The 24383-nt window shown below is 55.7% G+C and overlaps 1 protein-coding gene across 1 annotated transcript in view; it reads left to right on the forward strand.

Moving 5' to 3' along the window:
* Window positions 1-2100: 2100 nt before the first annotated feature.
* The window catches only part of SLIT1 (slit guidance ligand 1), a gene marked incomplete at its 5' end in the record, with an annotated part of 62716 nt that continues 40433 nt past the window's right edge, over window positions 2101-24383 (forward strand). The window contains 4 exons of the mRNA XM_082053824.1: window positions 2101-2303; window positions 14555-14626; window positions 14931-15002; window positions 15640-15711. Coding sequence (XP_081909950.1) covers window positions 2101-2303; window positions 14555-14626; window positions 14931-15002; window positions 15640-15711 — 419 coding nt within the window. The remainder of the gene's footprint in view (window positions 2304-14554; window positions 14627-14930; window positions 15003-15639; window positions 15712-24383) is intronic.

Below are 24383 nucleotides of genomic sequence, written 5' to 3' on the forward strand. Positions count from 1 at the left end.
CACCCACCACTGAGACCACAACCCCAGCTGTAAAGTGACTCGATGTTTCTGCAGCTGGACACAGAGACAGAGGGAGCCTGTTTATTCTGCAAATCACAAGGATTTGCCTGGGGCAAGTGCCTGCAAAAGGGAGGAAACAAGATCCCTCATCCCATTCCTGCTTTCCTGCCAGCATCAGAGGTAAAGGGCAGGTTAGGAAGACCCAGCTCTGCTCTGCTGGCCAAGGGGGATTTTGGGTGAAAAGAAAGGGAGCTGTCAGCATCATACCAGTAGCGGCCAGCTTGGGGTACACAAAGCCACTAGGAAACAACTTTCACCCCTAGAAATCCGGCGGAGGTCATTGGCACAGGCCCCCTTAGGGTTCTCTGTGGTGCCACTGCCACTGGGGTGTCCCTGGGAGCCCCAGGTCATGCTGCAGGGCCACCTCTGCTGAAGCCATGCCAGTGAGGAGTTGGCTCCCAGAGTCCTGGGAAGCAGCTCATCTTCCTTGCTGTCAGGACAGCTGGGTAGCAACGAGGAACAAACCCCTTTCATCCATCTCAGGCACAGCTTCCTCCTGGGATTTGGGCCAGAGGAAGGAGATGTCACAAAAACGCAGACAGATGATGGGAGTCTGCATTTGGAATGGGAAAGGGCTGCTGATCTGGGCCAAGCTGGTGCAACCCTGGCTGTGAAGTGGACCTGGAGCTCTTGCTGGAGTGAGACCCTGTGCAAACATTTCCTTCTTGCCCTGACTGAGGAGCTTGTGGAGCTCCATGTGCAGGGGTCATTGATTTAAGAGGCATTCCTGCCTGCAGGACCTGCCACCGTCCCTGCAAATATCCTGCTGGCTGGAGAAATGAGTGCACAGCCTATGCTCACACACCTCTCCTCCTGCTACCAGAGTGATGTGGCAGGCTCCCACCTGCCCTCCTTCCATGGGTTTCCTCTCTGAGGAGGACATTTGCAGCAGTTGCTACTTGCAGCCAGGGCTCTGTTGGGCACCTCAGATGTTGTTTTTCTGAAGGACTCAGCTCTTGGAGCCATGGGGTTATAAGTGTTTTGGGTGTCATTACTAAAACAGGTGACCAGCCCTCCTGGTTACACCCTCCTGCTTTGCATTTGCAGACCTCAGGAGAAAATGGTAGGTAATAAAATGAATGCAAGGCTCTAATTTCTGAGATGTCACATTGGGGGCCAAGCTCACAGGATTTCTTGGCTTCGCTTTTTTTCTTGTATTGAAATAGGTATATTTTGCCTCATACTTCTGTGTGGGTTAGCCACAAAGACATTTTGGTGTCTTTGATATTATGATATTCCACTGGAGTGGGAAAGCACATAGCTAATGCCACAGCCAGAACTCCAGAACCTGCTGTCTGTGTCAGGGAGGGAAAGAGCAAAGCAGAGTTGCATCTCCAAATGCTCCCAGCTAACCAGTGCCAGCCCGCTGTGTGGTCCCCGTGATCTGCTGCGACTCTGTGCCTCACCTGGGTTCTGCATGGTGGGGCTGGGGCTCCAGGCTGCCGGGTGGGAGGGAGGCCGGGCGTGCCTGGAGCACACCGGGGGATGCAAAACCTTCTGGCACCCTCCGAGGAGAGGGCGACAATGCTCTGCCTGCCGCCGCTCCGTTCGCAGGTGTTTCTCCGGTCTCTGCCAGACTCCGGGGTGCCTCTGCCCACACGCTCCCCGCCCGCCTTGTTGCACCCCGACATCCCGCAGCCATCTCGCGGGGGGGGCGGGGGTCGGTTGCCCCGCGGGCCAACGTAGCAGTCCCGGGTGGGGACACCGAGCCGGAGCCCACCTTGCTGCCCGGCCGGGCCCATTCAGAGCCCCGACGGCTCCGGGTGCCGGCGCCCTGCCCGGAGCCGGGGGCGCGGGGAGGGGCGGTGGTGGCAGCGGGGGGGCCCGTCGGGGCGGGCAGGGCGGGAGGGAGGAGCCAGCGCGGAGGCTGTGCCTGGGCTGCGGGATGGGGCGGCAGTGAGGGCGGGCGAGAGGGTGGGTGTGCGTGCGCCGACGGGGCTCTTCGCCCCGCAGCCAAACCGTACCCGAGCCGTGCCGAACCCAGCCCCGCTTCCCGGTGATGCTTAGTGACCCCGCCGCCTAACCCCGCTGTCCGCTGCCATGGCGGCCCCGACCCCCGGGGGCGCGGCGGGGGTCCCCGCGGGGCTGCGGGCCGCTGCCTGGCTGCTGGTGTGCGCCGCGCTGTGCCGGGGCCGCGCCGCCGCCTGCCCGCCGCTTTGCGCCTGCAGCGGCACCACGGTGGACTGTCACGGCATGGCCCTGCGCGCCGTGCCCAAGAGCATCCCCCGCGGCACCGAGCGCCTGTGAGTACCGCCGGGCTTTGTCCGGAGCGGCGCGGGTGGGAGCGGCCGCCGCTCGTGTGTGCAACGGCCCGTGTCGGGGTGCAAGGGCTCGTCCTGGGGGGTGCGCGTTCAAAAGCGTGTGGGGAGTGTGGGAAGTGCCCGGCGGGGGTATGCGTGTTTAAGAGCCCGTCAGGGGATGCGTGCGCAAGAGTCTGTCCGTAGAGGCGTGTGTGTGCGACAGCCTGTCTGGGGGGTGTGCAAATGCCTATCCAAGGGGGTTGCTTATGTCTGTAAAGGGGAGTACTTGCGCAAATGCCCGGGGGGGGGGCATGTGCAAAAGCCTCCCCAAAAGGTGCTTGTGCAACAACCTGGGGGGGTGGGTGCATATGCAGCGTCCTGTTCAGCAGGTAAGTTGTGTGTGTGTAAAAGTGCCCATCCAGGGGACACGTGTGCAAGAGCCTATCGGGTGTGTGTGTGTGCATCATCCCCTCCATGAAGTGGGTGCAATAGCCCGTTGAGGAGGGGAATGGTGCGTATACAAGAGCCCGCTGGGGTGGGGTGCGTGTGCAGCCCTTCATCTGTGGGAGGGGTGTGCAAGGGGTGCTGCATGTGCAAGGGGTGCTGCATGTGCACGAGCTTGTGTGTGTCAGTGAGTGTGTAAGCACTCGAAGTGGGGCTGGGTTGCTCGGTGGGGGGCATTTGCACTGGGGCAGCCCGGAATGGGCTGCATGTGTGGGGCTGCATACCCCATGGCACCCACAGGCAGGTGTGTGGCTGCTCCTGCTGTTACTTGTCATGGGGCACCCACACAGCTGGAGGGATTGCCTGTGGCTCCCCACCACCCTGAGCCCCTACCTGTGCTGGGCACCCCTTTGTCCCTGGTGAGCCCTCCTGGGGATGTTGTGCTGGGAATCTGCTTGGGATCCTCTTGGTGTGACCAACCTCCAGCTGTGCGCACAGCTCACCTAGCCCTGCCAGTCTCCTGTCCCTGCACCTCCTTGCTCATCACAGCCCCTGCCACATCCTCGGGGGTATTGGGGCTAGTCCTTGGGTCTCTCAGCTGAACCCCATAATGAAAGCTTTCTCCCATGGAGCACAGTCGTGGTTCAGCCAGCTGCAAGAGTGCTACAGTGTGCGCTGAGCTCCCCTGAGCAGGGTACCCCTCTGCTGTAGGCATGTCTCCCTGCTTCAGGGTCCTCTAGCTGCAGCAGGTCCCTGCTCTGGTGAAAGGGTCATGAGCTGAATGTGTTCAAACTGCTGCTGGTGTCCGCAGTCCTGGGAGGAGAGCTGAGCTGTCCCCAGTCTTTCCCCTCCACTCAAGGGCAGAGGGTGCCCCATCCCAGGGACTGCAGTGGAGCCTGTTAGCATAGTAGTCCCCTCCAGCCCCAGCCATGCAGCCCAACATCCCCCGTGCAACACAGGGCAGTGTTGGGCTGCTTCTTCCTCAGGGCAGAATGTGACCCGGGACAGTCACACACATGGGGCTCCTCCTGCCCCTATGCTCCTCTGCCTCTGGCTACTGGGGTGTGAATGTGCCCTTTGGCTGCAGCTGGGGAGAGGCCCCATGGGCAGGGACTGCAGGCAGTCTGGCAGCTGCCAGGGCTGCACCCAGCATGCAGCACTGGGAGCTCTGTGGGACACTGCTTTAAGTGGAGTTTTCCTTCTCCCGCCATAATTATCCTCATACAAATGATTATTACCCAGCACAACAGCCAGGCTGCTGTGAGCTTCAGTCCCATAGAGCTGGTTTTTGAGCTCAGAGACAGAATCCACCTTTCCTCCATGCCCAGGATGGAGAGGAAGATTTGTGCACAGCCACTCCTGTGTGCACTGGCCCTTTATGCCCCTCGGGGAGCTCGGTGGGCTCCACAGCATCTGCTTTCCACGCACCCGGGTGCAGGGCGCTAGGGAACACAGATAGCAAGCCACCACCTCTGCCCACTGAGCAGGTGCTCAGCACCGCTCAGATGAGATGATGCTGGAGTAGACTGACAGAGGATGCCCTAGAGTGGGTGTCTCACTCCTGTCCCGCAGGACATCTCTGCCCCTCTGAGAGCAGGTCCTTCTGCAGTCTCCTGTTCTGCCTCCACTGAGCCTGTCCTCTGTGGCTGCTGCCACTCGGTGATGTTGGGTTTTCTGTATAGTTACGCATCTGGATGTGCTGGCTGGGGCGAGCTAGACATGCTGCTCTCTCATGGGTGTTGGCTGCTGGATAACTACTTCCCGCTGTGTTGCGCGCCCTAGCAGGTGCTTGAAGTGCAGTGCAGAGCAGGTCTGTCACTGAGCAGTGATTTTCCTGCTGTAACAGTTTGTGAGTTTGAGTTCCCTGTAAAGAGGCTGCAACCTCCCCATCTCCAACGTCTCACTCCTTGACAGAGCAAGCAGCTGCAGGGGAGCTTGCAGCAGGGTCTGTGCTTGGAATTTGCTCTCTCCAAGGGATGACTTTCTTTGGGAACCCAGCAGACCCTTACTGCTGCCCTTCGCTGCTCAGCTCTTTCCCCAAGCCCCAGGACATGCAGCATGAGTGATGCTGAGCTCACCTTGTGTCCCACAGTGCCAGTCTTCCAGCTGGCTGAGCCCCATGGTGATAGGGTTTTGAACTCCAGGATGGGGCAGCACCGCTGTTGTGGCCACATGTGCTGACAGTGCTGGAGTCATCACAGGGACTCAGACAGCAGCATCCTGTGGCAAGGTTTAAGCTCCATTGCTTTTGAAAACCACTGTTTTCCTTTGAAGAAGAGGGAATTATTTCCCTTGCAGAGTCACTGCAATTTTGGAGAATCATGGGCTGAGGTGAAATTATCTTGTTTGCTGCTCGAAGGTTTCCCCTGTGATGTCTCCCCAGTGCTGTGCTGTTGGTACAGGGTAAGGGCTGGAGATGTGTCTAGGAGAATGAATGGTAGCTGGGTGGGGGGGAACAGCGAAACCCTCTTTCCTTGCACCAAAGCACAGCACATTGTTCCCTAAGTGCCTTCTAGTCTGCAACCTGATGTAAATACCAAGGGGTGCTCACATCCCACCCAGCCTGGATCAGGCATGGGTTGGAGAGGCTTACGCTGCAGCAAGGGAGGAAGCAGCATCATCTCTGGGTGTTTTGCACGGCTGCCTGTGCTCCTGCCTATGCCTCTGGCAAATGTGATAATGCAGGTCCTGAAGGCATGGTAGGCAGGACAGGGTGATAATCCTCCAGCACTTCAGTGTTATTTGCTCCCAGGGGTACCTCAGGTCTCAGATGCTGAAGGAGAGCTGTGGGAGAAGGGAACAGTTTCCTTCCTTCCTTCCTTCCTTCCTTCCTTGGTTCCTCTGAAGAGCAGTCTGTCCTGTTGGGGCACTGGGTCACTCTCCCCATGCTGACAGGATCGGTGCAAATTTGCCACTTTCAAGTGGCTGCTTCCAGCCCAGCTCTTTGCTTGTGGGAGATGAATTGAGCTGGATGGTGTTGCACTCGCCCTACTTTTGAAGTTCTCAGCTCATAGCTGATAATTGTCCCACTCACCCATTTTGTCTCCACTGTGGTGGGCTGAACAACACCCATCTCACTATTGGCTGTGCTATGCCACTCTCCCCTCACATGGGGGGCAGCAGACCTGGGTTTGGGGGTCCCTATTGCTGTAACCCCTTGTCTCCCTCTTCTCCCTTCCAGGGTCCCTGGCCTCAGCATTGCACGTGGCTCCTGTTAGCCTTGTTTCCCCAACCTGGGATTTGCCTGTGCTGAAATGGTCCTCATCCAGACTGCAGCCAGCTCTGCTGTCTCCCCTGCCTGTGTGCTCTTCCACCCAGCCTCTTGGCAGGGGGAAGAAGGGGTGCTGACCTCTAGCCCTTGGCTACAGGAGCTCGATGCCAGGGCAGCCACACCAGAGGCACACTCGTACACTGCCTAACCATCCTCTGCCGAAATTACAGCAGCCAGCTCTTGTTCAGCGTGTGTTTAATTCATGCACATGCCTCTCCCTCTAGCTGGTTGATCAAAATGTCTTGCAGCACCAAAGCTGGTGTATCACAGCAGTGCTTGTGTATTTGACACCAGTTATTGCTCTATGTCTCCTGGTGGTGCTTTGGGGAACACGAATTCTTAGGAAGTACCTTGGGAGGGGCAACCTGTCCCTCTCCAGGGGTACCTGGGCAAGTGTCTGGTGTTGCAACTGAGCAGACTGGCTGCAGGGGCAGTGAGGGAGCGTGCAGGCTCTGCAAAGCTCTGGGGTGGGATGCAGGACTGATTTCCAGCCAGGGCAGTGCTTGGCTGGCCCTGCTGCCTTTGGCTCTCTGGAGAGCTAGTGCTGGGCACTGGGAGGATGTGGGCTGGCCGGGGAAGGCAGCCCGCTCAGCCTGCTGCAGTGGCTTCCTTGGGAGCCTTAGCGGACAGAGGAAATTTGCAATTCTATTCCAATTTTTCCCTTCAGCTACGTCCAAGGCAGATGCTGTCTATATATCGCCATGGTAACACTGCGTTCTTGCTCTCCATGGAATTGCATGCTGGAAAAATATTAGTTTAAAAAACTGTGTTGTGTTTGTATTAACTGGAGCTGAGGCTGATAGCAGAGGATCTATTGTGCCCTGCTTGGGAAAAGTCACCGGTACAGGCAATAAAGCCAGGTAGATTGGCCTCTGGTGACCACTTCTCACCCTGCACAGCAATTGCTTCCCTATAAACCCTTCCCTGGCTCTGTTTTATTGCATCTTTTAAAATAGATATTTTTTGCCTTAAATGTGTTGCCACTTTGTTCCTCGGGGGTGATGCATTGTGCCGCTGGCAATTCCTCACCTCACTAGGAGAGAGGACAGGGAATTGTTCCTGGCTGTAATTGTGAGTCCCTCATGTGCACTTTCAAACACCGTTGCTGCTGCAGCCGTGTGCTGGGCATGGTGGCAGCGGTGCTGGTGCAGGAGAGCACCCGGTGCGCACACACACACATATAAACTGTCTAGCCGGCTCATTACGGAACCCGCATTTGCTTTGAGTTTCATGCTCCCCTGCTTCATTGTTTCCTGCTGAACCTCCAGCCAGCAAAGGAGTGAGGCAGCTGTGAAATGGAAAGGATACTCAAGAGACCCCTGTGTGGGAGCAGAGCCCACAGCCCAGGGGACAGACTGGTCTCAGGGTACCACCGAGGCAGTGTGGGCAAGGGAAGGGTGTCCTGTCCAGGGAAAAGTGTATGACACATGACCCTGTGGTGAGAGGGGCCTTTTCTCCATTCTTGCTCCCATTTTCTCCCCAGGGAGCTGGTGTGGGCAGGCAAGGCAAACGCTGGAGCAGGACGTGTGCATGTGTGTATGTGCGTGTGTGCATGTGTACGTGTGTTCATGTGTGCATGCACGGGAGGGCGAGGGGGGCAACCCAGGAGTTGTCTTTGTCTTACATCTGAGCCCTTCATGGTTCCGTGCCTGCTTCAGAGGTACTTAGTGCTGTGAATGCATCCCCTTTATCTTTATTGCTACCAAAATAACCTTTCATAAAACCTGAAAGGCAAAGTGATGCTTCTGTGGATATTTTTCTAAAAGGCAATAAAAAACAGTTGTATGTTAGCAAATGGCACCATCCCAGGGGATGTCAGACCCAGATCACTGCTCCCCAGCAGGCTTCCAGCACGGGTAATGCCAAGGTCACATCCAGCAGCTGATCCCTGTCCCCACACGGGAGACAGCCAGGGATGGCTGCAGCGGCGAGCGGTTTTCCTGCTGTGGTGCCAGGCTGCAATTAGCAATGTGGGCAGTGAGAAGGGATCGTTTGCAGCCTGGTCATTAGGTTTGAGGTGCTGCTGGAAGCGCGAAGGGAATGGGGTGGGATGGAAAGTCTTTCTCTGTGGCATCGGTGAAGGGTCGGTCCCAGGTTGTCCCCCCCCAGGACCACCTCAGGCCTCCCTGTCACATAGAGCTTCTGAAGCTGTGCTGAGTAGCTGTTTTCCTGCCATGCATTTTGGATGCATTTGCTGCTCAAAATAGTGGAGGCAAGTGTCCTATGGGGGAGAGAGGCTGCTAGGAGGAGAAAGATCAGAAAAATGGGAAGATTAATTTTTTAAGCGATGCAGCTGAGGAACAGCCCTGGGCACCAAGAGTGGGGGAGATGCAAGCTCCAGGCTCCAGATATTTCTCATTGGGAGGAAGCTCCAGCTCTAAAATGGGATGCTCCAGGAGATCCAGCTGGTCTGGGGTTGAGCCGGCAACCTGTAACTGAGCCGTTTGGGTGCACTTGTCCTCCTGTCCCTGCTGTGAGTTGATCCAGGAGGGATGAGCAAAGAGGATTTGCTAGGAAGATGCAGGGTGGATTGGACCTCGATCTGCTGAGTGGCAGGACGAAGCCTGAGGGTTGGGCTGCCTCCCATGCCCTGGGAAGCAGAGGAGCCATAGGATCAGCCATCCTCCTTGCCAGGTCAGTCAGCACAGCACAAAAAAGCCCAATTTTGAGGCTATCCAGGTAAATCTGAATCTCCGTTTCTGCATTTATGAAACAGAAACAAACTGCTGCCTTTTCTCTCTCACATCGGGGTTGAGCAAGGTTTTTTATTTATTTTTGACCTAAAAGTGACACACGACAATGCTGCACGAGTGTATAGCACTCTCTAAGTGAGAGCGGCTAATGGTTGTGGCATGAAAACCCCAGAGAGAAGTTAGGAAGAGCAGAAAGCCTTCCAGATCCTCACCGTTACTCGCACAATCGATGCTGTTTGTAACGCTTAAAAATTTATTGTGATGCTAACCTGCTTTAGTACCTCATAAAAGCTTACAGAGCATCCCATGCTCTGGGGGCCAATGCTGTGCTCAGGGCTGGGTTCCCTTTAGCTAAGGGCAGTTATTCTGAGATGACCCCAAATAGCACATAACTGCTTTTGGAGCTCTCCTTTTTGGACACAACACCCTGCAGGTATCTGGTAGGGGGAGGGAGTGCTGGCAAGGCATTCACCCCAGCAGGTGTGCTGAGCATCCCTCCGTGCTGGTGCTGGAGGGGACCAGCTCTCCCTGGACTGGGAAGCGCTCTGCCCTGCCTGTCCCTGCTTGGGCAGCTCCCCACGAGCCTGTGCCGGGACTCAGTTATGTTCAAGCAGCTGGGTGAAATCTTCAGAAGACTTGAAAAATGCAATAAAAGTATAGGATGAAAGGTTGCAGCTGCTCTGTCCCCCAGTGCTGAGTGCAGAGGGGTCAGTCTGGGGTCTGAGCCTCGTCTGTTTCCATTAGCAGTCTGTGTGATGGGACATGAGCTTCTTATGGCATTGGCAGATGCCATCAGGCTGGGAGAGATGCAAGAGGGCTGAAGGACAGGCTGAAATTTCACAGTGGGCTTGGTGAACAGGAGGAATGGGCCGACAAAAATGTTGCTGTTGCCTGGGAACTCAAGGAAGGGGTTTGGTGGGAGAGAATCACCAACAGCACGATGTGGGCTGGGAGCGTGAGCTGAGCAGGTCCTGCCCCCGCAAGGCAGAGAGGCCCTGGGGGAGGGCTGCACCCCTGGGGCTGGGGGCTCACTGGGGGGAATGAGGCAGGGAGGAGGGACTGACATGGGCAAGGGAGCAGCCTTGTCTCTGCCCTCTGGTGACCAGACAGGGATGGGGTTCATCTGCAGTGAGAAGGGTTCAAGTCGGAGTTTTGGAAATGGTCCTTGAGGCAGGAGCAGTGACACGCTGGAGTAGGGCACAGTCCCTGTCCCTGAAGGATCTGTGTACCTGTCTGTCAGGATTGATGGAGGGCTGCAGAGACACTGCTGTGGGGTCTGTGACCTTGCAGCCTTCATTTCCCCACTTCTCTGATCATTATCTGGCACTGGTGGCTCCAGCTGGGGTCAGGGCTCTGGGACAAGGGCTTACGGAGCTGCTGGGAGGGGAGCCGAGTCCCTAAGGGCTGGTGCTCTGAGCCGAGAGCAGGGTGATGAGGACCATGGAGGGAGGGATGCATTGCACCAACGGTGCCACTGCTGGCCTCACCAGGCACCGGGCCAGCGTCAGCCCTCAGAGCAGGGCCCGCGGGAGCCCAGACGGCTGGAGGCGTTGCTGGCACGGACCCCTCCTATGCCAGCCCCTGCCTGGGTGCTGTGGGTGATGCTCTGTGCTGGTGCTGGTGGGGCCGGGACGAGTTTCTCTACTTGTGCGTGCAAATGCAGGGTTTTGCATCACAGACTTTCCCTCTGTGTTCTTAAAAGCGGGAGTTTGGGGAGCACAGTGGTTCAGATTTGTGCCTTGGTAGGAGAGCAGAGCAGAACACAAGGACAGGAGTCACGTGTGTGCCAAATAGCTGATGCTTTGCAACAGAGTATGGATAGTGGGATTGTGCTGTCTGCTCCTTCCCCTTCCCGCTCCTGATAAATCAGCGCCCAGGGAAATATCACTCATGTTGGCTGTATTTAATAAATTACCTCTCAGCATTTGCGCTCTCTGAGGTTGTTACTGAGTTAGTGTAGCTCCAAACCCTGCAAAAGGAAAAGACGCATCAGACCCCTTGGGAATGGAATAAGCCATCCAAAGCTAGAAACCAAATATAAACGCAGACTATGCAAATCCAGTCTAACAAACCCTGCTGCAGCACAGACATCCCATCTGGGAGTGGGATGATCCACAAGCAAAGGAGCAAAGGGACTGCTTGTTTTAACGGCTTTCCTCTTCCCAAGGAGAAATGGGAGGGTTGTTTCTGAAACTTGAAGGTTGCAAATGAGAAGTCACTGCCTCTCCAGTGGCAGTGTGAGATGTGGGGTGCAGAGGGGCAGAGGAGGGCAGCCTGAATGAACATGATAGTGCTTTCTGGCATTAAAACCTATGGATTAACGGAGGAAGAGCACGTCCTACATCTCTGCTTTCAAATCACAGTCCAGAAATGCAACCAATCTGCCAGGCAGCTCCCCAGACACATCAGTCCTATTGAAGCTCTGCTGTGTGGGGCAGGGCAGGGTGTTTCGCTTCACTAGGAAAGGGCATGGAGGCAGCGGGTGAGGAGCTGAGCAGCAGGGATCCAGCTTTCTGGGCACAGCAGACTGTAATTTATCTCCATGAGAAACTGAAGGGGATTTAGAGGGGAGAAAATGTCACAAAGTTAAATAGCAGTGTTGCCCTCGGCATCCTTACAAATTAGCTTTACCTGCTGTTCGTTTCCATCTTGGTTGCAAAGGCCATCATTTACCCGAACAAAGGCAAGGGGGGATGCTGAGAGCAGTTGTCAGGGAGGACACAGGGCCAGTCCCTGAAGGAGTGAGGCTGCAAAGGGGCCCCGGGACACTGCCCTGCCCACGAACAGCCACCAGCCCCAGTGCTGGCACACCCTGAGGATGCTCAGTGAGCAGAGCCTGGGGTGGGCAGCACAGTTGCATCCTGCCTGTACCTTGTGCTGAAAAGTCTTTGGGTTCAGGCTGTGCTGTCCCAGAAGGTGCCTGGGAGAGAGAGCAGAGCCTGGTTTTGTCATGTGGGGGGATTGGCCATGTCTAGTCCATGGCTGTTTGGTGTTTCTGTGTGTCTCCACGCTGCTTTGCCTGTGCTCTCCCTCTGGGGTGCTAATGCTCAGAGGACCCCAGAGGTGTCCAAGCCCACCTTTGGGCTTTGCAGGCTGAGGTATAAATCTTGGCTTTCAGGTTAAGCAGTTTTTAAATCAAACTTCTCTGCTCTGTCCCTCTGCAGAACTAGAGATTTCCTAACTTCCACTTAAATTTTGCAGCCAGAGTAATGTTATGTATGTTTAAAAGAAGGTGATATGGGAGGCCTGCCAGGGACCTTCCCTTGCCAGGAGCTCGGATGGGTGCTGTTACCTCCAATTTGGCCTCCAGCCCAGCCATGGGAAGCTTCCAGACATTCTGCTTTTGCAAGGACTCTTCAGGACACTTGGGGAAAAACACCTGAAGCTGGGGTTTCTCCCTGCCCTTAGCTGTCCCCAAAGCTGTGGTCCATCACAAGGTGGGCACATGTCTATGTGTAATCCTTTCAATACTTAAAAGGAGGTTATAAGAAAGACAGGGACAGACTTTTTAGTAGCACCTGTAGCAATAGGACAAGGGGTAATGGTTTCAAACTAAAAGAGGGAAGATCCAGAGTAGACAAAAGGAAGAGATTTTCTACGATGAGTGTGGTGGAACACTGGCACAGGTTGCCCAGAGTGGTGGTAGATACTCCATCCCTGGAAACATTCAAGGCCAGGCTGGATGGGACTTTGAGCAACATGATCTGTTTGAAAATGTCCCTGCTCGTGGCAGGGGTGTTGGACTAGATGAGCTTTGAAGGTGCCTTCCAACCCAAACTATTCTACGATTCTATACCAAGGCACTCCTCCTGTGATGACGGATGCCCCTAAAATGCATGACCCACTCCAGCACCTCGGGATTTACAGCTTGGCTGTGGGCTTTGCTCCCTGGAAGAGGGGCAGGAGGGAGCCCCTCAGGGTGCAACTTTGTGGGCTGGAGCCCCATCCGCGGGAGCCAGATGTGCTCGCTGGCCGGACAGGGAGCCGGGCGAGCCGGGGGGCTGCAGAGCCGGAGCGTGGGTTTCCGTTTAATCGCAGGGGCTGAGAAGCCGCTATTCATTCCCCGCTTGCATTCATCTGTGTCCTAGTAACGTGCTCTCCCCCGCTCCTTCCCAGCACAGGCACACACGGCTGGATAATGGCAGGAGCTCGGCAATCTCGGGCGCTGAATAGCAGTGTAATTACGAGGCTATGATGGCGAGCTGGAACTCATTAGCCATTATCAGCCGTTTCAGCAGGACAATGACAGCACCCCGGGGTGCGCGGCTGCGCCCGGCGGCCTCGCACGCTGCTCGGCGGCTCCGGGGCCAGCCGGCGCTGCCCTCGGCCCCTCGCGTGGCCGAAGGGCCCGGGGAAAGGGGGCTTTGCCTCCGGATGGTAGTGATGGACTTTGTATTCAGCCCTTCGTGTGTCGTGGGGCATTCCTGCTCCGCGGTCCCACTGCCGGGGCTGGGGGATTGTAGAGCCCTGGGTGCTGGTGTCCTGTCTGGGCACTGCAACCTGCTCCGGGGGGACAGCCTCCTGCCCCTCCCCTGCCCTGGCTCCAGCAGCTCGTCCTTCCCTTGACTGCCACCCCCTCCTGTAGTTTGCTTCATCTTTATGTGTCTGCATTCAGTGCAGGTAGCAGGAGTCCAGCATGGGAGCCCTCCCTGGGCTGTGCGTTGGCACGAGCACCATTCATCCCCAAAGCATGCTATGGGCAGATTGGCTGTGTCCTGCCATGGGGTGCTGCACAGGGGCCGCCAGTTCTGCAGGCTGTGGGTCCCAGAGCTGATGGTCCACCTTTCCCTACAGTGCTCACAGCCCATGATAAGGAAAGGCGCTGCAAAGCTGAGGCTGGGAGGCAAAAATCTCTGCATTTTAAAGCAGGATAATCCTAGCAGGGGCACGTTGGAGAGCGTGGCAGGAGGAGCTGTCAGGCTGGGAGAAGAGTCCCTGCCAGGTGTGGGTCCAGCAGTGGGGAACACCTTACCTGCCTGACTTCAAACAGCTTCTCTGCTGGTATTTTATAGTGTGCAGAGCAGAGCCTTAGCAGGACAGCAGCCATGGGGTTGGTGTAGACACCCCACGGGCTGCCCCCTCCCCTTATTTCCACCAGTGGGGTGAGCAAGCTGGGACAGCATCTCCCTTCTGGCTGGAGTGCCTTTCCCTGCAGTCACCGAGGGCTTTTGCATGAGAGAGCAGTGTCAGGAGAAGCAGCCTGTCATGTACAAGTGTCTCTTGGCAGGTGAAACTTGAAGTGTGGCTTATTCTCCTGGCAGGTGTGAGATGGCTGTGCACTGAACTAGTTGTAATGCATGTGGGTGACCAGCAGCTGGGTGTCTGGAGGGATCCTGCTTTCTGGGGATGGTTGTTTGCTTTCTTATTAACGCTGCCCTCTGTAAGCTGCTCTGTGTGTTTAGGATGACCCTACCAGGTGTTTGCTGCATTTCCAGAGCAGGGTAATGTGCATCCAGCCAGGCAGCTGCTGGTGTTGCTGGGCTGCTTATTGCACTGCTGATGGCTCTGTGGCTTCTGTCCGAAGGGAGGCATTCAATGTGGGGACAGGGAGATGGGGGAGACGGGCAGCCCCTGCCCCTTTCTACTTTATGGTCTGTGAAAGATGCCAGCTTACCCATTCCTGGCCAGCCAGACTTCTGTGTGTCCAGCACTGCTGGTCATTGAGGATGAGGTCCTCTCTGGAGCCAGCAGGCAGCTCTGCCATTCCTGGTGAGGAGCACAGAAATGCAGCAGCCACTGCAGTCCTTTGGGCTCTGTCTGCCCTTTGTGAGAAGCTATTGGGGAGCCCCAGTGCCTGGCCACCTCCTGAGTGCTTCCTCGCTGATCTCTGTCTCTTCTCTCTGCAGGGAGCTCAATGGCAACAACATCACGCGGATCAACAAGAATGACTTCGCTGGGCTGAAGCAGCTCCGCGTCCTGTGAGTTCCCAGTGAGGGGCCAGTCGCCCCGACCTTGGTGGGCGCTGTGCTCGGCTCACAGCCACTCGTGGGGCTGGTAGAGATGATGCTGAGCCCTTTGCTGGTGGGGCTGGAGGGCATCTGCTTTGGGCTGAGCATGGTGGGCTTCCCACCAGCGGGGCAGTGGGGAGAAGAAGTCCAGGTTTTATTGAGGGGTTGGTGGGAATGAGGTGGCCCTGGGTCTGCAGGAGCATTGGGGACACCACCAGTGAGCCAAGGGCACTGGGGACCACCTTTCCAGAAAGCTGACCCCTTCTCTCCACAGGCAGCTAATGGAAAACCAGATCAGCACGGTGGAGCGTGGGGCGTTTGACGACATGAAGGAGCTGGAGCGGCTGTGAGTGCCTGGGCATGGAGGCAGGTCGGCAAGAGGCAGCCGGGTTTAGTTGCAGAGAGCATCCTTTCTTTTTTTCCCTTAAACCATAATGTATTGGTGCTGCCTGACTTCAAACAGCTTCTCTGCTGGTATTTTATAGTGTGGGAAGCAAACCTATTTCTGTTTCTATAGATCCTAAAGTCCTTTCTAATGCTTTTGAGGTGAGGGCCAGGTTAAACACAAATCACTCTCGCTGCTATCAGCTGTGTCCTGTGCCTTAGTGAGAAAGCTGTAAGTTCCAGTCCAGTACTCAGTAAAATAGCTCAGCAGTTTAAAAATCCTGAGCTGCTCATGCAAATGTGAGGAGCTGAACAAGCAGCAGGCTAACAGCACAGTTAAGTAGCAGTCAGCAGTTAACAGCTCAGAGTCCTGTCTATGTGTAATTACAATATTGTAAATCTATTAATACCCTGTTGGTTGCCCCTGCCTTGGAGTATGTGAGCAGGACAGGGGTGTCCTCAGCAGGTGGGATGCTCTGCTTTAATGGCCCCTCTGAGTGAGCCAAAGAGCCCCAGCTGAGCCCAGAGCTGCCAGCTGGGTTGCAGGCAGGATGATTGCTTTGCCCCCGAAACCCTGACCCTTTCTTTCTTCCTTGCAGACGGCTGAACCGCAATCAGCTCCACACCCTGCCTGAGCTCCTCTTCCAGAACAACCAGGCGCTGTCACGGCTGTGAGTACCTTTTGTGCCCGTGGGGGTTGCTCATGGGACCGCCGAGGGATTTGAGGCGGCACTGGCATCCCAGAGGGTGCTGCTTCTGGGGGTTTGTGCTTGTGGTTACTGGTGTTTGGTCTCAGTGAGCTCCCGGTGTGTGGCAGAGGAATGCACCCCGTTTCTGAGCAGCTCAAGTGTGCAGCACATCCAGGAATTGGCTTTGCCTGGCAGAAGCCCTGAGACCGGTACTGTTAAAGTTGGTGTTAGAAGCCCTTGCAGTGCGTGAGGATGTGGCAGGAGGTGCTGGTGGTTTGGGCTGGTGTCGCAGAGCTGGGCTGTGCAGAGGCACTGTGAGCCATGCAGCTTCCTCTCTGGGTGCAGGTCACAGGCTTTGTCACAGGTTGTCACAAAGGGAGGGTGAAAGAGGATATCCCTGGAGGGTCACATCCTGCCCAGAGACCTCAGCAGGGCCCAGAGAGCCCCATGGCCCCACTCTAGAGCTGCCTTTCTGCTGTTGTCTGGGGCAGCCTGGGGAAGGAGGGGAAAGCCCTGCCTGGGGCAGATCCAGCCCCTCACTCTGCTCCTCCCTTCCCGCACAGCTCTGCCTGCCTCTGTCCCTTCCTGTCCCCCTACACCTGCAGAAACACCCACAGGGACCATTTCCTGTCATGCAAGCCCCAACTCTGCAGATCCCTGTGCTCTTCTTCTTCTGTCCGTGCAGCAGCAGGCTGCCTGGGGAGGGCTGTGGGTTTTGATAAATGTTCTCTTTTCCATATTGCCTTTCCCTTGCCTGGGGCTGCTTTGATTGGGCAACAGTGCCATTGGCACTGCCAGCATTGTTCAAACTGCAGGAAATCCTCTTAACAAAGCATTTACTGGCACTCACCTATGTCAGGCACGATGCACATGGGGAAGGGGTCTGTGAGGAGCAGAGGGTGCTTGCCAAACTGAGGTTGGGTGCTCTGCATTGCTCAGAGAAGATGCTTACAGCCTGTGGCTGATTTGCAGTGGATAGGAGTTGGGAGGCTGTGGCTGGGACACAAGGTCTATCTTGTATCTCTATTTGTCAGTTGTGAAATGAGGATGCCAGATCCCTGCTGGAGCAGGTCAGGAGTGGATGAAATAACTGAATGGGCTGAGACATTGCCAGGAGCGGCATGGCCATGTCAGGGCCAGACAGCACTGCCCGCACAGGCAGGCTGTGGCTGAGCTGTTTTGCTCAGCGCTGATGCTGGTTTCTCTGACAGAGCCAGGGACTCAGTCCCGGCGTCCAGCCCCAGGCGGTGTAATGAAGGGTTAAAACACCATGTGGGTTGCCAGCGTGGGATGTGTGAAGTGGTGGACCAGCGCCAAAGATGGGCCTAGGTAATGGCAGCTGATAGCACAGGCGTTCAATTAATTATCAAATGGCATTTGTTGAGCTCAGCTGTGCCATATTGTGGTGCCAGCAAGGGCCCATCCTCCTCTAGCCACCCTGTGCATAAAAAAAAAAAACATGGCCAAGAGAATAATTGTACAAACATTAATGTTTCCCTTTTAATCTTCTCTAGATTTGAATACCACGGTCTTTCAAAAAACAGACCCCAACAATTCATCAGGGAGATGCAGAAGGGCACCTTCCCAGGTGGGCTGTGTGGTGTGACCCTCTGCAGCCCCTGGGCTCCTGTGGAGCTGGGGCTGTGCCACAGTGTGCATGGGGCTGTGTGTACCCCCACGGTGTGTGTATGGGGTCGTGTGTACTGCTGTGGATGAGAAGAGGTGTGCAAGATGCTTCTTGCAGCCACCCTATGCACAGGTGTGTTTCAACCTCTGCCTGTTGCTTTACTGTCACTTCCTGCAATGTGGTGGTTGTTTTGAACCAATTTTCCCCTGCCCTAAAACTGTTTTCTGGCCATCTCTGCTGTGGCAACCACTGCCTGTACACCAGCACCCTGAGCTTTTCTTGTGCAACCCAGGGCTGTGTGAGTGGGCTCAGATTTTTGCAGCTCTTCAGCTGTAGGCAGCGCTGTGTCTTGAGGATCTTTGGTGCATCCTCAGAGCAGAGGGTCCCTGGGACGTGCTGTGGGATGAGGGAGGGGACACACACTGAACCTCCTGCCATCCTCTTCTGCAGCCCACCTGCTGCCTGCATGAGTGACAGCAGGGGTGCAGTGCTGGGGCTGCCCAGGGAGCACATCAGGAGCTGCTGCCCTGGAAGAGCCTCGGGTGCTGTGTTTGGGCAGCAAAGCACCACAGATGACCCTCTGCTCCATCTCCTCACAACTGCTCGTTGCTGAGGTGCCCAAGGGTGGTTCGGGGTGGACAACAGGGCAGGGAGTGCCCAGGGCACAGCTTGTCTAGCCACACTGTCATGCTGGCTTAGCTGGAGGTGAGATCTTGACCCGTGCTAGTCCAGCTGGTGTAGGAGATCATGACGATGCTCTTAAATTGCTGCAAACCTGGCTCACGCTACGGGGATATGAGTCAGTGGGGAGCATGTTTAAGCTAAATTGAAATCAGCTTGCCTTGAACTGAAATTGGAGCCTCTCCACCAGGCTTTGCACTTATTTAACTGCTGAAATGGATCTGCAGTGGCCTCACTGCTCAGTGCCCCCCTCTGCCCTAGAGTCAGACTGGGACGATGGGGTGGGAAGAGAGAGCTCTTACAGCATCATGGTCTTGTAGACCCTGGTCTCCAGATCATTTCCAGCAAGCAGTTCCTGTGCAGGCTTCCCCTTGCCCTGCCCACTGTGGTTCCCCACTGTGTGCTTCTGGAGCTCCTGAGGTGCCTGCTAGGTCCTCGTGTCCCACTGGGGCTCTTGCACTGTAATACTGGGAGGTCCTGAATTAGCAGAAACTAGCTGAGCAAGTTGGGCTGAGATTTGTTTATGTGAGAAATGAGGCTGCTGGGTTTGGCAGGTGGGTGGCAACTGAGGCAGAAAGCCAGGTGTGGGACCAGTGGGGGTTGCTTAGATGGGTACCTGGGTGCTGGCCTGAATGCTCCAGCCTCTTCCAGCCTTAGTCTTGGTGCATCTTTAGTAACACAGCAGCAGGTTAAGGCAAGTCTATTGAATGTGGGGTATGTGATACCCACAGAGCAGTGTTCCACTGTACCTTGAGCCTTATGGAAATATCTCACAAGCACAGGGAGGAGGGCCTTGGGCTGGGGTCAGGATAGAGAGCTGTTTGTCTGCCTCATGGGTCTGAGTGTCAAAGCTTAATCCACCTTGGTGGTGCTTTGTGGTCTCCCAGCCCAACTCGAGCTGCAATTAGTTACTCAGATCTTGGCTATAAAGAGCATTTGTGCATTGGGATAATGGAAAGGGTTGGAGTTAAACCTGATCCGTCAGGGCTTAAATAAACTGGGGAATGGCAGGAAAGGGCCAGCGGAAAGCAAACCTCGGGTGAGGGCGTGGGGGAGGTGAGGTGGCTGGAGAGGAATGTTCTCCCCTTGGTATTTGGGAATATTGAGCTGACGCCTCCCCAGAGCCCCTCTTGGTCTGAGATGGTGAATGGGGGGCAGCTGTGCCAGTACCTTGGCAGGAGGACTCTCCACATGGTCTCTCTTATTTATATCTGCCACAAGGAGCGGATAACTCATTAAGCAGTCCCGGTGGCTGGAAATGGTGCTGATCTGAGGTTTCGCTGGAGAATGTGTGACCCCAGTGACCCCATCTCAAACTGAGTTTAATTAAACTGTCAGCACTGGATGAAAGAACAAAGCGTCATGGGCTTTGGGGGGGGCTGGGGTCCCCCCCCAGCTCACTGGGGAAGAGCGCGTCCCCTGCGAGGTGGAGAGCTGAGGAGAAAACATGGATCTTTCCTTACATTGAGGAAAATCACCCAGGCAAGAAGATGACCTCTGCTCTTGTGCTGCCCAGCACTGGTCCCCTGGTGCCCTGCAGCTGCACACACCTGGGCTCAGCACCAGTGCCCTGGTGCAGCCTGTGGCATGCCAGGAGCCAGGGGCGACGCTGACAGACCTCACTTCAGCATCTCTCCTGAGCTGTCAGGAGTTGTTTATTCCCCTTGGGATTCCCTTGGGAGCAGGGACCAAAGCCCTTGTGCTTCTCTCTGCTCCCTTGGGAAGGATGGGAGAGGAATTTTGTAGCCCTGTCTCCCTTCTCTCCCTACCTTCCCTTAAAACCTCCTCCTGAAGCTGTTTCTAAGCCCCTTTGGGAGTGCTGGGTGGGTGAGGTGAGGAGGACAGAGGAGGCGGGATGGCCATAGCAGCAGCGTGAGAACAGAAACCCTGCAGGAACATCGTCAGCGAGGCAAAGACGTGGGCTGTCGAAATGTGCTAAAGGCAGCCAGGATGGCTATAAATAAACAGTTTTCTCCAAGAGAAGCTGAGCTGGCATGAGGAAAGAGAGGAGTGGCGGGTGTTTGGCTGTGGGGAGCCCTGTGGAGATAGATACTCTCTGAGGGGACGGGCGGTCTCAGCTGGATGTATCGCTGTGGCTACCCAGAGGTTTCCCTCACCAAAAGCTGTAGCAGCCGCTCCATGCTCACAGAGTGGCAACTGGGAGAGGATGAGCAGAGAGTAAGGGGAAAAAGGTCTTGTCTCCAGAAGGAGTAAGATTTAATACATGGGCTGTGGCCCATTGGTTATTGTCGGACCCGTGCCAGCAAAAATGGTGGAGGAGACTGTGCTGCATCCGAGCTGGCAGCCAAGCCCAGGGGGAAGGGCCGGCGGTGCTGCTCTCCATCTGTAAGGGCAGGGGCTCCCTGGAAACAGCATTAACATCTCAATCAGGACCAGTGGCTTTCTGAGCCAGGGACACGAGAAATGCTGTAGGAGCTGGGGGAATTGTCATGCTCCTGTGAGACTCTCCTCATGCAGCTGGAGCCTGCAGAGGAGTAGTGATGCTTCTCTGCTTGCTTCTGTCTGGGAGCTGAGACAGAGACCAGGGGCTGATCCAGACACCCTCTGGACCAGGGGTATTTAAAGATCTGGGTGATGAGGAACTTCTGAGCTGAGTTGCAAAACACACCTAAGGTTTTTATGCCCAGGCAGGAGAGGTTGCATTCCAGTGAGCTCTGGGGCAGGTTCCTCACACCATCCCTGCATCTGGCTAAACCCAGCCCTAATTGCCTTTAGAAAAGCAGGCAGGGGAAAAATGGAGCAGTGCTAAATAACCTGAGAAAATGCAAATCGCATCCTTCAAGAAGGAGAGGACCACAACCAGGCAGAAGGGAGCTGTGAGCTGAGTAGTAGCAAAACAGGGTGACAAGTGAAAAAGGAGCTGTCGGAGAAAGGAATAACAAACCAGGCCCTGCTCGGATGGGGCTGGCTGCGTGTGGGAGGTGTTGCTTGCAAGACTGTACCAGTGACCGTCCCTCTTGGTGCTGCACTGGGAAAACCCCCAGATAGGAAAGGGAGAGATGAAGAAACGATGGAACAAAAATGCATGCTTGGTGGCGGCTGGGTGGGGGAGCGTTCCCCTGTCCCTGCGGTGGGTGGCTGTGCTGGGGGGGAAGTGTGAGTGGGGGGGGGATGCTTGCTGGGGGATGTGGGTGCTGCAGCTCTGCTCCCCTCCCACCTGGAGGGACTCACCTGCCTGAGCCCTGGTTTCGATCTGATGGGGGGATCTTTGGTGCCTACCTGCGTGTTGGCTTCTGGAAATCCTGCTGTGGTGGTATGCTGGTTCTGGCTGTGCACTGGCTTTCCTGTGCCTGTCACTCACCTGTCCTCCCATGGCCACTCCCGTTGGGGCTTTGGCTGAGGTTCACTACCCCCAAGAGAGGTTTTGTGCTTGTTCTGCAGACTATGTGCTTGGCATGCGCCTGGGAGCCTGCAGCCGCTGACGTGGGAAGGAAGCTTCGGGCACAGCGTCATGTTTTCATCTTTCTGTGCCGGAGCACGGTCACTTCAGGTCCCCAGGCACTTGCCCCTTTGCTCTTTGCACAGATCCGTACATGCTGGTGTCCCTGCACAGAGATCCACAGTCTAAGAGCTGGGTGCCAAGGTCAGAGCAGAGAACAGCTCCCCTCGGAGCAAACCTCCCTGCTTCCCCAGCATCCTGCATTTCTCTCCCAGTTTGCCCCTCCAACAGCATCCCCCTCCTCTTGCCAGGCAAAGGCCAAGTGTCCTCACTGTCACCGTGCCCACGTTTTAGCTGTTGTCTCCTCGACTCAGGGTGCTGTACCCCCTCGCGCTCCCCAACAAAGCCTCTTCTGTTGGTGATGGAGTGGGGCTGGGGAAGGGGCAGGCTGAGACGTGTCCCCCGAATACCAATCAGGAGGAGGAGCATGTTTACCCTGTCAGCTGGGGGGGAGACTGTGGGTTCTGCATGCTGTGACACCCCCCACACTGGTGGGGGGGATGGGGAGGGGGAAGTGTGGCCTTGCAGCAGCCCCCAGGAACAAAGAGTCAGTGTGGCTCATGACAGCTCTAAGGAAACGCAGGAAAACAAATGTGCCACTAATAGGTGGGGAGGTTACCTTGGAAAAGATGCTGCTGGGCGGGCAGCCAGCCCCTTCCCCAGCGGGCTGGCAGGCGGCAAGGGACTGGGGCTGGCACCCCCGGCCTCGGGGCGGTCGGGGGACTGCAGTGAGGCCAGGCTGAGGTGGGTTTGCATGTCCTTGCGCTGCTGTCCCTGCTGGGGACAACATCCTTATGGGTGCAGTAAGGGCACCTCTGGGCTTTTGTGCTGGGTGTCCCCTCCAGGGAAATGGCACTGTTGTGCAAGGAGCTGCTTGCTGCCTGCTTGCTCTCCCCCTTCTTCCTCCACCATTGATGTGGCACAGACCTCAGCTTTTTTTTTTTTTTTTTCCCAGGACCCCAAAGAGCTTCCCTGGGGAATCCTGAGTACAGCCCAGCCTCAGAGCCTCACGAGTTAAACGATTTTTAAAGACCTTTTTAGATTTAGGTGCTTCCATAAACTTTTTGGTACCTGACTCACAGTCACTGGAGGCACAGGAGTACCAGGGCGAGGGTCACAGCCGTGCCCCGACCTGCCACCAAGAAGCCTCCCCCTTTGCTTCCCACCAACCTGGGCCTCCTCCCACCGGGGTGATGGTACAGACCCTACACGGGGGTGCCCCATCTCCCTCTGCACCCCATTCTGGTCCTGACTCAGGGCCGGCTCTGGCTTTCTGGGTATTGAGCTGCTTCCAGGGTTTCCCTGGCAATGCGTGGGGTCAAGCCCTGCTCCCGGAGTGCCCTGCTTGAGCCACCAGAACCACTGGACACACATTCCGTCTTGCTTTGGGTCCAGGCTTGAATTTGGCTTTCATAACGTTATTAGAGCAAAAGGGTCTGGGTCTGTAGTGAGGTGCAGCTTCAAGACCCCCTGCCCCTTTTGGCAAAGTGCCCCCCTCCATGAGCCATTGTGCAGGGCAGCCCTGCCCACCTCCCCAGCGAACCCTGTCGCACCAGCAAATGGGTATTTGCAACCGACAGGAAAAAGTGACAGAAAATCAAGGCTAGGTCTTCCTAATGCTGGGCAGTGGTGCTAATTACACAGCTGTTAAACATGATGAAATTATTTATTCCCCCTCCCTCCCAGCTCATTGACTGCATTGTGCCACATTCACCCCTTGGCCACCTTTGGTCCACTGAAAGAGTTAAAAGAGCATTCTGAGAAGCCGATCCCTTTGTCCATGCGTTTTGGGAGCAGAATAAAGGCATTTCCTTTCTCCTGTTTTCACAGCTTGGATAGTAGAAAGGTTCAAAGTAATTTTAAAGAATCGTGAGCAGAATGAGCCTTTGGTAATTAGACTTCCAGGATGTAGAAGAAAAAAGTCTTACATGGTGATTTTAGGGTAATTTATAACTTGGTACCCCTGCACATGTATCCCACAGGTGTGTTAATGTGCAGAGCCAGATAATTAATCTGGTTTTGCTGGTTGATTTTTCTCACTGCCGTAGGTGGGTAATTTTCCCCATGCTAAAGTGCTGTAAAGACCAAATGTGTGTGAGTGGGGAAGATGCCCCTTCTCACTCCCGGGGGGTTTCCTGGTATGGCAGGACTTGTAGACATTACGAAGGAAAGCTGTGGGCTGGGGGCATCTCGGTTTGGAGAGCCCTGTTTCCCTGTGCTTGCAATTGGCATTCGGGCACAAGCGCAGGGCAGCTGCCTGCACAAAAGCCCATCTGACAGCATGCTGGGGGTGGGTTTGGGGAGGTGGGGATTCATTTCCCAGATTCTCATCTGTGTTAAATTAATTATTCTCCCAAGCTTATCCTCACTTAACCAGCAAGACGCAGACGTCTGTGGTTGGGACCCCCGCTGCCCGGCCGGAGCTAAGCAGTGTATGGATTAGGGAGTCTTACCGGCTGCCTTCTCTGGCCCCTTCATGGTTCTTGCACCCCCCTTCTCCCCCGGAGGCTTCAGTCCCCGTTTGTGTCTGTGTTTCCCTTCAGGACAGGAAAAGCTGGATTAATTTTTACTGCTCCCAAGGGAGCTGTTGGTAACCGAAGACATCTCGTTGTCTTATGTTCTGTAAACTGGGAGGCAGGAAATGGCAGAGATGGTTTAAAATGGTTTCCTCACCCCCCTTCTCTTTGTCTGATTCCCACTGCCCCTCTGATGGGGGATGGCGTTTGTGACAGAGCTGCTTAGGGAGAAGTTGCTCAGACTTTTTCCAGGCCCTGGGGCTGGAGGATAGATGTTCATCTCGGATGTGCAGGTGGGAAGAGCTCGGCTATCCTCTTGAGTGCTTGGGAAATTGTAATTTCAGGATCTTATGAAAGAGGAGTGAAGGTT

Source organism: Streptopelia decaocto, assembly GCF_964273445.1.
Source record: "Streptopelia decaocto genome assembly, chromosome: 5".
Classification (NCBI taxonomy): Eukaryota; Metazoa; Chordata; class Aves; order Columbiformes; family Columbidae; genus Streptopelia; species Streptopelia decaocto.